Source organism: Geosmithia morbida, assembly GCF_012550715.1.
Source record: "Geosmithia morbida isolate 1262 chromosome Unknown scaffold_3, whole genome shotgun sequence".
NCBI classification, from domain to species: domain Eukaryota; kingdom Fungi; phylum Ascomycota; class Sordariomycetes; order Hypocreales; family Bionectriaceae; genus Geosmithia; species Geosmithia morbida.
The window spans coordinates 1650153-1663759 of NW_023336190.1; the positions used below are offsets into that span (position 1 = coordinate 1650153).

General features: G+C 53.6%; 3 protein-coding genes across 3 annotated transcripts; all 3 read left to right on the forward strand.

Moving 5' to 3' along the window:
- Positions 1-2530: 2530 nt before the first annotated feature.
- GMORB2_5441 (uncharacterized protein) lies at positions 2531-6519 on the forward strand (the record flags this gene model as incomplete). The annotated part of the gene is made up of 4 exons (XM_035467415.1): positions 2531-2626; positions 3500-4512; positions 4567-5953; positions 6121-6519. The coding sequence occupies 4 exons, from the start codon at positions 2531-2533 to the stop codon at positions 6517-6519; spliced, it is 2895 nt and encodes a 964-aa protein (XP_035323427.1).
- A 2209-nt stretch (positions 6520-8728) lies between these two features.
- GMORB2_5442 (Mid2 like cell wall stress sensor) lies at positions 8729-9766 on the forward strand (the record flags this gene model as incomplete). The annotated part of the gene is made up of 1 exon (XM_035467416.1): positions 8729-9766. The coding sequence occupies one exon, from the start codon at positions 8729-8731 to the stop codon at positions 9764-9766; it is 1038 nt and encodes a 345-aa protein (XP_035323428.1).
- A 997-nt stretch (positions 9767-10763) lies between these two features.
- GMORB2_5443 (uncharacterized protein) lies at positions 10764-11471 on the forward strand (the record flags this gene model as incomplete). Its single annotated transcript, XM_035467417.1, has 4 exons — positions 10764-10886; positions 10988-11041; positions 11135-11255; positions 11377-11471. 4 exons carry the CDS (start codon positions 10764-10766, stop codon positions 11469-11471), a joined length of 393 nt encoding a protein of 130 aa, XP_035323429.1.
- Positions 11472-13607: the final 2136 nt, after the last annotated feature.

Genomic DNA, 13607 nt, shown 5'->3' on the forward strand with positions numbered 1-13607 from the left:
AAATATAATAAGAATAAAAATATTGATATATATTAATAATAAAAAATAAGAGAGGCAGAGAGAGAGAGATACAGAGACAGAGACACAGAGAGAGAGAGAGAGATGGATAAATCGAGGAAAAGGTGACCCCTGGTTCCACCCCTCTTTGTTATTCTGGCTCGGCCGCTGCAGGGGTTTGTCATGTGTTGCGGTGGTACATTTGCCAATGGATAACTCTTTTAACCTGTCCTGTATTATCTGCATTATTTATTGTTGTTGTTGTTATTATTATTATTTGCTATATTATCCATCGACGCATACAAGGTGCATCAGCTAACAGCAATCAATCGCGGATGGACCTTTGAAACACCATAGAACCCCCCCCCAACCCCCAACCCCCCGATTGCGGTCAGGTTTTTCTGCGCGTGAGATGCCTACTTGCAGCTTGTGCATGTACAGACTACGATGTAATCCATACACAATGTCGATGTTGCGTGTGGAGTTTGTATTCCCCCACCGCCTCTATGTATCATTCCAGTTGCTCGTAGATACACAAGAGACTCGATTGGTTCTGGCGCCGAGATGACATATGGGGAGGGGAATGCGGTGGTGGTAGTGATGCTGCTGCTGCTGCTGCTGCTGTCCGGTTATTGACAGACGATGGCGGCAGCACTGACGGAAGAAGATTTGATCTGTGGGAGAGGAGAGAGAGAGGGAAAGAAGACATGCGGCGTTCGAGAGAGAGAAAAAAGAAGATGAAGAGAATGAGTAGCCAAAGAGTAACGCAGCGTATTACTCGTACGGCGCATATGCAGATGTTCTGCAATGGACGCGCGGTGTCAAGTCGGTGGCATCTACGAGCAATATATTACGCACAAAGTCGCAAGAGGGCAGAGGAATTACGTAGTATCTCAATAAAGACGAGTACGGATAGGTATACGGATAGATGTACAGGTACTCTGCCAGACCACGACCAGACTCCATACATCAGCATGTAATGGATGGGATCACTACAAGTCTGCGAGTATTGTTCCGTATCACAGCTCGTACACATGGATGCCTGTACAGATTGCAGATTACAGATTACTCGTACTCCTGTAATCTGCACTCCGCACTCCGTATGAATACTCCGTACAGGCCATCACACCTCGCCGCAATAACATGCCCCAGTCCGTCGCCGTAAATTGCTGTCTCTCTCTGCCCTTGGGAATTGCCATGGCAGTCTTGTGCTCGCAGTCTAGCGGCACCTGATTGCCAATCTCCGTGCAATACCGCTACGCTACACGTATGAGAGAGCTGACCATAGTGGTACTACTCGTACTCGGGTATCATCGTCAGCAGTATCAGGCTATCAGCTATCAACAATACCAGTCCCACTCGTAGCAGGCATCCATCATCACAACTCCATCGGCAGAGCTGGCCAATCTGTATCACTACTTGCCATTATATCGGCGGATGCTGATTCTTTGTGGTATCATGATGATACACCGTATCGCGGAACTATCCACTGCTCCATCCCACTCAGGCCAGGCATGGAAACGAGCGCTTGGTGAATCCCGCTGGGACGTGATGCTACGGTGGTCAATGCGACGATCACATAATGAGCCGCGCCCCCCCCCCCCCCCCTTTTGCAATCGCCCTGTAGCTGCCCTGTAGCCGCCCTGTAGCTGCCCTGTAGCTGCCGTAGTCTGTAGCAGGTGCATCTCACGTACATGTCCGCACACCGACCGTTCACAGAGAGCACTGGCCAAAGGGCCTCCCGGCTCCAAGGGGGGGACAGACAGCCCAGCTGATGATGATACCACAGGCCAGTGAACGCTGAAGCCACAGGCTACTCGTATTGCAGCCCGGTGAAACCTACAGGTGCCGGTACCCCCGCTAGCGTTGGCGCCAACTGGGAAGCCTCCATCGGCCGCGTCTTGATGGCTGCATCTTGGAAGAAGTTTAGAGGCCCATCCCGTCCTTGGACCCATGGTCCCCATCCATCTTGATCGGCATCGCTCCCTGCATGCTATTCGCATCCACTCTCTCGCTGCCAGACGCACGTGTACGATCATGCTGCTCCCAGCATATTTCTCTCAAGTTTCTACTCAGCAGACATTCGTGATGCTGCTTGTACCACCGGGTTCTACGAGTAGTAAACGATACCGCTGCGACACTACGAGTACGGAGTACGGAATAGAATAATGCTGTGTTATTACTGACAGACCAGTCAGTATTTACATGTACGAGTACGAGCCACAGCAGTACAGTATCGTTGCCAGTGAGTACGTGCTAATACTCCAAAGTCTCAGCATCTGTCACTCTCTCTCACCAGTCGCTTTCTCACCAGTGTCAGTTCCAGAGATTGTCAGTCAGCATCCTTATTACTAAATTCCCATACTCCAAGCTGTCCCAGCTGTCCCAGCTGCACTCCGTATCGGTACTTTGATAGAAGTCTGAACTGTTAGTCCCAAACACTTTTGTTCCCGCTAATCCAAGTCCGATGGAACCACCCCATTCAAGTGCGCCCCCCCCCCCCCCCAAAATCCTGAGCCATCCACCACAGCCAATGCCACACACACCCGTCCCTCTTTCCCTCTTTCCCTCTTCAGCCTCCTGCCATTATTACCACACTACCGCACTACCGCACTACCACTATTACTTAGTATTACCGCTATCACTGCCACTGAACTCCCCGTACTCCAGTTTCAAAGCTTCTTCTCCCTCCACCTCGTCTCGCCGTCTTCGTATTCTCTGCCTCACTTTTTCTTCACTTTATACTTCTGCCTCTTTGCGTATCCGTATGTGTGTGTGTGTGTGTGCGCGCGTGTGTGTATGGGCATCATTTCTTTGTTCATCTTTTTTCTAATCTTTTCTTTTGCCGCTCTTTTTATTTTCGTTTTCGTCCACATCGCCACTTCCGTCCCCTTATCACCCCCAATCTCCCACTCACCACCACCTTCTCACACACACACACACTCTATCTCTCTCTCTCTTCTCTCTCTGTCTCTCGCCCTGTTGAGGAGAAATTATATCTTTTTGTCTCTCTCCACACATACACGCACACTCCCTCTACGTGTCGGTGTCTCAACTTCTCCAAGCATCTACTTTCGAAAACCCCATATCTCTCGCCCTCGGCGCCTCCACTCCTCCACCTGTCACGGAATGACTGCCCAACAATAAACCCCTTCACCCACATTCGTGGAGCGCCGCCGTCTGCCCTGCCTTCTCTCTCTCTCTCTCTCTCCCCCCCCTCATCTTGGCCTCTCCTGGCTCTCTGGAGATACGAGTTATGGGAAATAATTCTTCATCAGAGCAGCCCCAACGGGTCGCCCAGAGGAGACTCGCCAAACCCCGCCTGCATCACCAACATGCTGGCTCCTTCGGCAGCAGCGGCGGCAACAATGCCGACAAAAACTCCCTTTCCGCATCTCCCGCAATCGCACGATACTCCAACTCCCCCTACGCCGCCGGCCCTCCCTCTCCCACCTCCGTGCCCGCCCACCTACCAGGCAACCCGACCGATGTCACAGATCAGCATGGAGACGGTGTAGCCCCGTCAGCATGGACTTCCAGGCGGAATAGCCAACGCTTCTCCAGATGGCGCCGGTCCAGCCATGGGTCTACGACCAGGATGAGGCCCAATCTTCTGCCCTCGCTCAATACTTCCACGTTGGATGCCAAGAGCCCGGAAAGCTTGACTCCGAGTCCCCGCAACACCGCAGCGCCACCGGATGACCCATCTCTGGGGAGCATAGCAGATGTATACGATGACTTCGCGGTAGAGGGCAGGTCGGGCGTCATGTACGACTACCAGTGGCCCATGGGTGTTGCTGGTGCGGGTGGTGCTGGTGCTGGTGGCCTTGCTGCAGGTGATTACGCCGTGGCCGACTATGTTGCCTCACCAGTGTCACCCACCGCCATACCGGACGGTCCCTTCTTCCCGGATAGGGACCATGACAGCAGCCCCTTGGCCCGCTCGCAGTCTGACCTCTCCATGTATGTGCCCACACGCCGCCGCTCCATCGTCCAGGTCCCCGGAGTCGCCACCCGTACCGAACCAAGGTGGCCACCTTCTCAGCACGGAAGCATGACCTCGAGCATGACCTCACGCCAGAGCTTTCCGGCCGCCATTCCGGACGATTCATCATCGGAACGGAACTCGTTCGAGTCCTACAGGAGACGCCATCTATCCATGCCACTGCCGCCCTCGCTGGATCTGGATGCCGCAGAACGTGCCGGCACACCACCCAACATTGAATTCAGGCAACTCGGTGCCATCAAGTTTGGCTCTCTACACATCACCAACGGAACGCCCAACTCTACTCCGGGCCCAGAGGACGAGACCCGCACTACCCACGGGAGCCCATTGGTAGCTGGTGACGGCGGTGGTAGCAGTAGCAGTGCAGCCCCGACTTCGTCGCCTGTTGGGAAACAAGACTCTCTCAGAGGCGTGGCAAAGGGTTCGGCTGTGGACGCTACCGATCTGAAGCACCCCAGGCCCCTATCTGCCACTGCGGCCGCGGTGGCTGCCACAGCCGCCGGCACTACGTTGGATGGTCACCCTACTATCCCTGCACAGGAACCCGCCATATCCCTCAGCAGACCGTCTGGAGAGCACCGTGCGGGAGGCGCCGAGATCCCAGCACCAGGCCCACATCCGCGCAAGGGCTCGAGCTCCCCGGACAAGGCGCAGGTCGACCTCGGCCGGAGCGACAGCGGTGTCGGCTCGGCCACCTCGTCGACAGGCAGCAGCAGCGATCCCGTCCCTACGGCGGACAGCGGCTACGGCTCGATGCTGTCGCTGAAATCCTTTTTTGGATCGCGAAAATCGACGAGACGCTCAAAGGGTGCTGCCACTGTCCAAGGATCAGAGGCACAGCAGGAACCATCCCAGATGGAGCGCCCGCGACTGAGACGCCGCGGCACCTCCAGAGCCCCCGCCACCGAACATGATTCGCAGGACTCGTCGGTCCCCGCGCCGCCGCCAGCCGCCTCCCCTGAGGACGACGACAGCGCCAAGGCTGACAGCAAGGACGACGGGCTCTGGATGCCACGTCGCAGAAACATTCTCGGCTCCATCAAGGCAAAAAAGACCCAGCTGTCTACGCAGTCTCCCAAACTCAAGCACTCCCGAGGCTCGTCAAACCCCGAAGGCGCCGCCGTCAAGCCGCCAAGCTCATCCCCCGGTCCGAGCCCCGGCGCCGATCAGGTCAGGTCGCCGTCGAAACTCACGCAGAAGATCTCCCTCGGCTCCAGGCGTCGCAGCCTGCCCAACCTCAAGGCCGACAAGGCCAAGGTCGACCAAAGCGTGCCCTCTATGCCGTCCAATGCGGCCGAGAAGCTGCAGGAGCACAACGGTGACGGGCAGCCCACGTCGAGACGGAGGTCCTTCTTCCGCGCCTCTCCCAGGACGGAGAGCATCACGACGATGAACACCGCTGCTGGCCCCGATGCTAATGCTGTTGCCGGTGCTGGTGCGGCGACGTCGGTGGCCAGCTACGGCAACACGTCACTACTTCTCTCCATCCCCGGCCAAGGTTCCGCCAGCGGCAGCAACAGCCGAGGGCCACTCTCACGCAGCGTGTCGGTCATCTCGTCCAAGCCCACGGGCCAGCGCAAGTCAATCCTACGACGGTCGAGGACAACGACGGTGGGGAGCTGCACGCCCAGGGACCGCAGCCCGGCCGGCTTCGGCGAGTACGACGGTCTCGACGTGCAGGCTGCTTCTGTGTCCAACATCCGGAGGAGCGTGGGCAACAGCGCGTTCGACCAGGCATTGGTGGCCATGAACCGCGCTGACCCTGACCCCGCCGTGGAGGAGGCGCTGAGGAGGGGACCACCCCGCATACCGGGAGGCGGCAACTACCGACCGTACCCTCGACTCCGGACTCGGTCCTCGGCTCCCGACTTCCTCGAGACGGTGTCGGAGCCCGCCGAGCCCGGATCGGTAGACTGCTACTCGCAGAAGAAACCCAAGACTCCGCCACCTGTGAGTATCCGCACGCGCGGGTCGAGGAAGAAGAAGAACAGGCGACCCCGGCCGCCGCACGCAGCATCCCACCATTCTCATGCGGTCCACGGCGCGGGGCCATTCCCCTCCCACGCCCACGACGATGCCACCGGCGGCAGCCATGGCCACGGCCGACGGATGCGCAGCTCCTCAACCCCACGAGCCTCGGCCGGTCCCGACCCAGCGTGGGTGGGGCAGTTTGCAGACGCAGACTACTACGGGATGGGATACACGCCCATGCCACGACCGACGTACCCGGTCTCGCCTCTGAACTCGAATGCCCAGCTGGTGAGGGGTCCGGGCCTGTCTCCGGGAGCGATGAGCGGATGGGGACGGTATCCCCCGCCCTCCTCGTCGGGCCCGCACGCTGCCACTCAGCATTCGCCGGTCAGGCCACGAAGCGGTGTGGCGGTGGCGGCACCTCGTCTGGTGAGCGGAAGCTCGGGTGCGAGCGCAGGCGGCAACCACAGCAGGAGCAGCAGCAGAAACAGGAGATCTACTCATACCGGTGGGGAGGAACGACTGTCTCAGCAAATGTTTCATGATAGGTCGATGACGTATAGGAGTGTGTCGATACAGAGCTGACCTGGACATGTCGTTTGAACGCAATAGCAACACCCTTTTTTTTTCCCTCCTTTTCTTTGTTCTTTTTTTTCTCCTCCTTTATATATATATATTTTTTTCCCTCATGGAGTCCTCATTAGCGTTGACAGATATTTTTCTTTTTGGTTGTTGTTTTTTTGGGCGGTTCACCCTTTTTTTTTTCTATTCCTTTTTATTCCCCCATCTACTTTCTTTCCACCCTCACTCCAACATTCTTTGAGCCTCATTTTCTTTTTGGATATTCATCTGGGACATTTTGATCTTATTATCATCCCCGGGCTATACATAGGGCATACAACGGCAAAACATGCAAACACGGAAGATTTTGACTGGAGTATCACATAGTATCAATTTCAGTATCACAGCATCAAAAGAGTATCTAGTATCAGAGGCACGGACCAGATTCGTACTCGTGCATTCTACAGTGTGAAGCCCCTACGTCTCTTGAGATTTGGGGCCCAAGTGCAGATGGATGTCGGCAATCGCAGGCATAGTCCGGGGAGAGAGAGAGCGAGCGAGCGAGCGAGAGAGAGAGAGATAGAGAGAGAGAAAGCCGAAGCCGACGAGCCGCAGACCTGCAGGTAGTCTTGGCTCTTGCGTGTTTCTAGCTCTTGCGCCGAAGCGAATGGACTGTTCTCATTACTCGGTACCCGTGTCTGTGCCCTGTCGGGTTGCCTGCACCTGTGCCCACATATTACACACCAAGGTGGTGGGTAAAACACGCTGTGCATGCATTGAGACGATGATGTCAGGGGACTGTGGCACAGCGAGCCGTCTGCGCTTGTCCGGATTCCCCACATCAACGAAATGTCAGTGCGATGGCGGTGATGTGCTGGCATGTAACGCATCTCTGCGAGTCGACATCGATACAGGCTAATCCGTAAGGATTACGGGTAGCAGGTATCATTGCTACGGAGGTTTGAAAGATTGAACAGAGGAGCCAAGTGTTTAAAGATGATGAGCGGATAAAAGGATGTGCTGTCGTGTAGATGATACCCCTGCCGCGCCTGCATACATGCACATGTGGAGAAGTGAGAGGTGATGCTATTTATATAACCTGTAATACCATAATGGTCCATGGTCCATGGCCGCCCCCGTTGACGGACCATCCTACCAGCCTATCAGGGAAATGACTTGAAATGACTCCACCGAGGTCTTTTGGGGATGTTCGGTATTACCTGTACTCCGTGAAAGAAAAGAGTATTGTCCGTTGAGGATATTGTGGCTGTGCAGGTCCAAGCCGGAAAAAAAAAAAAAAAAGAAAAGAAGAGAGTGCTACGTTCCTACAACGATGTGGATTCGAATGGATGATGCACAACACCCATATGCTCATATCCAAAAGCTGGGTTCAGAATACCAATACCCAATAACTGTACGGAGCAGATGAATGGAAGATGATGAACAGACTTTGTAATGACAATAGACGATACATGACAGGAGTAAAAACGGAGTAATATGTAGAGTAGGCGCTGGCTGACCTTTTCGTGGTCAGAGCTGTCAAGAGTCCCAACTGGCAATAGGGCCGTAGGTATTAGGGTATGTGAGTACGGGATAAGTTGGTGTATTGATGGCTGTAATCCGTACACAAGCCCTGCACTATTTCGTGCTAAACTATTACTCAGTAACACCCAACCGTACATGTAAGGCTCCCCGCTCCCCGAATACGAAAAACGACTTGGCACGTTTCCTTTTTCTTCTCCCCTTCTCTTCTTTTTCTTTGTTTCTCTCTCTGTTATGATTACTTCTCCCTTCTGAACAAACGCATCATCTTATAAAAAAAAATTTCCTCTCCTTCATTTCGTCTCTCGTTTTTCTTCCTATTCCTTATAATACTATTCACCCATCCCACCATACCTTCGCTTACGTACATTCGCTTCCCTCCCCCCCCGATACGTTACGTTACTCCGACTAAGCCGAACTCTCGTTTTCCCATTCCTCAACCTATCAAGGGGTAACAAGGACAGGGTGGCGAGGTAGTGATACACACACACACACACAGATCTCACACGGAAGGAGAACATCACACACAATCACAGGGGAGAGAGAGTGAGCGAGAGAGTGAGAGAAGAACAAGAATCACACACAACCTTTTCAAGAGAGAGGAGAGATCAAGGGGAATCAGGAGAGAGATCAAGTGACGGGCAATACACCATGCACTCCCCACGACTCATCAACCTGGCCATCCTGGTCTGCGGCCTGGTATCGCTCAGCCGTGCATCCGAGTTCAGCCTGGCCATCCGGGACGACAGCATCATCGTCCGCGACGACCTCCTAGACAACCTCCTGGACGGGAGCTCTCCGACGGCGGCGCCCGAGGCCGCGACGACGGACGAGGCCGTGGCCACCACGTCTACGGACGCCGCCGGCTCCTCGAGCGCGGACGCGGCCGCGCCCACCACGACCGACGAGGCAGCCGCGTCCACGACGACGGACAGCTCGGCCGGCTCCAGCACCGAGAGCGCGGCCGCCTCGACGACGACAGACGAGGCCGCCGCACCGTCCACCACGACAGACAAGGCCGCCACGTCGACCGATGGGGAGCCCAGCACCACCACCACCGCCGCCGCCGCCGACACCACCACCACCACGGCGGCCGAGCAGACGACCCAGGACGGCGCCGCCACCGCCACCACCGCCACGAGCGATGAGCCGGCCGCCTCGACCGCCGACAGCTCCTCGACCGACGAGGCCGTCAGCACCGGTGGCGGCGGCGGCGGCGGCAGCAGCAGCAGCACGACGCAGAAGCTCATCGTCTCCACCTCGTTCGCCACGGTGACCATGACCAACGCCGACGGCACCAAGGAGACGACCACGTCGGCCGACATCACCACCACCACGCCCAAGACGCAGGACGGCAGCAGCAGCGGCGACGACGGCGACGGCGGCATGTCGGACAAGACGCGCAACATCGTCATAGGCGTCGTCGTCGGCATCGGAGGCGCCATCCTGCTCGGCGCCCTGGCCGTCGTCGCCTGGCGCATCCGCTCCCGCAGGAGGGCGGGCGAGGAGTCGGACACGCTCATGCCTTACACGGGCGGCTACGCCAGCGTCAGCGACAAGATGGAGCAGACCTACCAGGGTCACGACACGGCCGGCGGGAGGTCGACGACCAGTCCTAGCCCCTTTCAGTCTACCCTCGAGGAACATCATCAGCCTAGCAGGCATGTCAATACTTCTGCCAACTTTTAATTTTCCTTCCATCTTTTTTTTCTCTCTTCTCCTCTTTCCCTCTCATTCATTTCCCCTCTCTTTTAACTCTCCTTGACACCTCTTTTTTTTCCTCTCTCCTTTTCTGACTCTCTGATTCGATCAATCTGATAAACAAAACACATATATACGCACATTCTCTCCTTTTTATTTAGCAGTTGAAGCGGTTACGTCTTTGATTTCAGCATCGGCCTAGCCTTTTTTTTTATTCTTGCTTTTTCTCTCTCGTTTCTGTTTTCTGTTTTCGGGAGGGGGAAGGAGTCCCTGTTTTTTTTTAATGCCATGGGCAGTCATTTTTCATTGTCTACAGAGATTTTTACAAGAGACATAATTGGATATCTGGCAATTTGCGTTGCCTCATCCCGAAAGAAGAAATTGATTTGACTTTTGTTTTTCTATGCCATCGCTTTGGTGAACGGAGATATTGGGAGAGATGCTGCGGTGATGAGGTAAACGGAGAAGGAACAGTCTCAACAGACGCTTATGGTCCTTCACCATTCATATGCATCTACTATATTGACATGATCGCAGACACACTAGACACCAGTAGTCAGCCCGATTGCAAGACTGGCTCAAGCCCATTCGTCGTTGTCCCCGAGACTCGGCCCGTGTATTCAGGATCCTCCCCCCCCCCCCCCCTTTCCTCTGTCAGAATGTCTCGGATGGCTTCCTGTGTCGTTGAGTGTTTCAGATTCTGGGTCTCGAGTCGAAAGAATTGTCGTAAAAAAGGTACGGAGTAGTCTTCAGTCGTACTTGTACGGGAGTGTGGTACTACATGTACGAGTATAATAATAATTACTATTACTGCCTCTCTCCTTTCTCTTTGCCTCTCCCCTCCCCCCTCCCCTCTTCCCCGCCCCTACTCTCTTTCTGATATTTTGACTTGTCAACATTGCAGACGCCCCAGATATCGAATATCCCAGTAGAACGAAAGGAGAAGAGAAGGAGAGAAAAGATGTTGCCATCATCATTCACATTCATGCTCCTCCCCTTGGTCGTGAAGGCAACGGGAGAGTGGGCCATGCTTCTGCACCCTAGACAGACGGATGGGCAGAATCTACAGTCGTTTGATGGAGCCATGGGAGGAGTATCGGCGGATGCGGTATGCTTTTTCTCTTTATTCTCTTGTCGTCTATCCCTCTCGTTGTCTATGCTTCTTCTTCTTCTTCTTCCTGTCTATACATATAGACTGACAGTTTGCAGATCACCTTTTCCGGGGATACAGAGAGACCATACCAGGTCAATGGCGATACATTTGTACCTCACCCATCACGCACAGAGACGGACAGTCATAACATGTACACCCGCAGAAGCTTCCCTTACTGACTACTGTCCATCCGACACCGACAGCCAGACTACTCTACCGCGGCAAATCGAGCATGCGACAATCAAAAGAACGGATGCGCAGACATGGCAAACGATGCACAGGCTGATGTCGACTTTGAAGTGAGCGACTGCGACCAGCAGAGGGGTGAGTTTTCAAGTTACCCTACCCTATATACAGGATGGACCCGTATTTTCCCCCCCTATTCTTGGGTAAAGAATGAGAAGGACAAGAAGAAGAAGAATGCTGATGTTGACCCTGCCTTAAGAACGCTGCATGTCAGTGTCATCGAGCGCGGCGGATACGGCGTTTAGGGAAAAGGTGTCGTCTGATGCTGATTTCGATTACTTTTGTGAACTGTAATACAGAGAGATGGAAGGGGAATATTTTGGAAGCAGCTTGATTTTTGTCTGTCTCCTCAAAGAGGATGTATTGATGTATTCTTATATTATTATTTATATACCCAACGACGACAATTGACGACGACGACGACGGCCACCACCATATCACCACCAAGAAAAAGAAAAGAAGAAACCTAAGAAACCTAGGGAGTGTCTGCATTACTTACTAGTAAGGAAAATACTGCTATGGAATGAACTGACCAAACCCTCAGCGTTCCCGACAGTCTAAGCAAAAACAGACAATGTCTCGGGCCGTGCCATCATTTGCCACTCGGACCTGGCTAACTTGACCGCTCTTGTTCCTTTTTTTCTCTTCTCTTCTTTTTTAGGGTTCTTCTTTTTTTCGTGTGTCCCCTGTCCTCTCTCTTCTCCTCTTTCTAGTAGTGACGACTTCAATGTCCTCGGGATATCTCGATAGGAAGATTGTGACTGGCGTCATCTCGTCCAGAAACGCAGAGGACAGACACCATAACCGAGGCACGGTATACAAACACTGGTACTACTCCGTACTGTCTGCACAAGCACCAAATGCCGTATGGAGAATGGTTATTCCGGCGGCGCCGGAACCTTAACCTTAGGCTAGCAATGACAACCTCACCTTTTATATACGGCCTCGTGAGACAGAGAGATAGAACGAGCAAGATCATCACGACCGCTGTGGCCTCTTATTCGAGGGGGCTCATTCACCTGCGTGGGATCGTATACTATCTACGCGCGTTATCGGACGTGAACAACGATTACTCCTGTACATTTACGGGAAAATCAAAATCAGGCTCATGCCCTATGGTGTTGCTCTCTGAAAAAAAAAAGAAAAAAAAAAAAAGAAAAAGAAGAAAAGTCTTGGGCAGAATGAACCGCGTCTGACCCACCGCCTGCAGTATTGGGCATGACGGGGTCAGGGGTAGTGGGGTTGGGCTCTCAAGTATCAAGTAATACTCCGTAATAATACCTACAGGCTGTATTACGGAGTACGGTTGGTTGTACGGGTACCTAACCGTACCTATAAGTTGTGGCTCGAAGCATTGTACCCGTATACAAGTACGTATACGAATGAGTATGCGTCCGTAATAGATTGTATCATTACCGTTTATGTTCTTACACACACACACACTCTCTCTCTCTCTCCGCGTGTGTGCGTGCGTGAGAGTGTGTGGCTTGACTTGGTGACAACGGCCGTCTGTTATGATCATAATGGTCTTCTCACCTCGTCGGTACTGCAGTCTGCAAGTCTGTCTACCTGTACCTACAGGCTACGAGTATGCACCACCCACGCCAAGGTGTCAAAAGGAGGGGAATGGGGGGGGGGGGGGGTCGTTTGTTGTTTGCCATGGCGTATGATGGTAAATACAATCAATCACCCGCATGTGGGAGTAAAGCCATGAAATCGCCAAGATGGAACGTCGACTTGTCCATCTTGGTTTGCGCTGTTTCGATACTTACGGGCATATGTATAGGTTGTATTGCGGATACTCCGTACGGATACTCTCCTTCGCTAATCGTGACCGCCATTTGGCCACGTACGAGTAGAGGCCATGCTGCATCAGGTACCCCCCCCTTGCTACTACGAGACTGACTGTAATCTGTACGGAGTATCTTAGTACGTACTCGTACTCCGTCTAGTCTTCCCGGGAGCTGCTGGCAGTTGCTGGCAGTAGTATTATTATTAATACTCATCACCGGATCCTCGGTCCTCATGGCTAAACCCCAGCTAGCACGTACCCCTGCTCATCATATGCTCTCGTATTGGTTTTCGTCCATGAATACACCGGGGGGTAAGGACGGCATGAGTACATAACACGTCGCTAGACTCGGTAGGTACTTACGAGTACGTTGTACTGTACGAGTATCGACGCTGTGAGTAATTATTACTCCGTAATAATACCCCGTACAGATGGATATTCTATGCTGGGAGCATCAACGGTCACGCCCTTCCTCTGGGCTCTCCCACCTCGAGTCCTTTTTTTTTTTTTTTTTTTTTTTTTTTTTTTTTTTTTTTTTTTTTTTTTTTTTTTTGTTTTTTTTTTGCGTTGTCATTGTGGGGGGGAGGGATGGTGTGGCCACTGGCCTGTGCCAATCAATCGCTATCCATGCGCCCGTG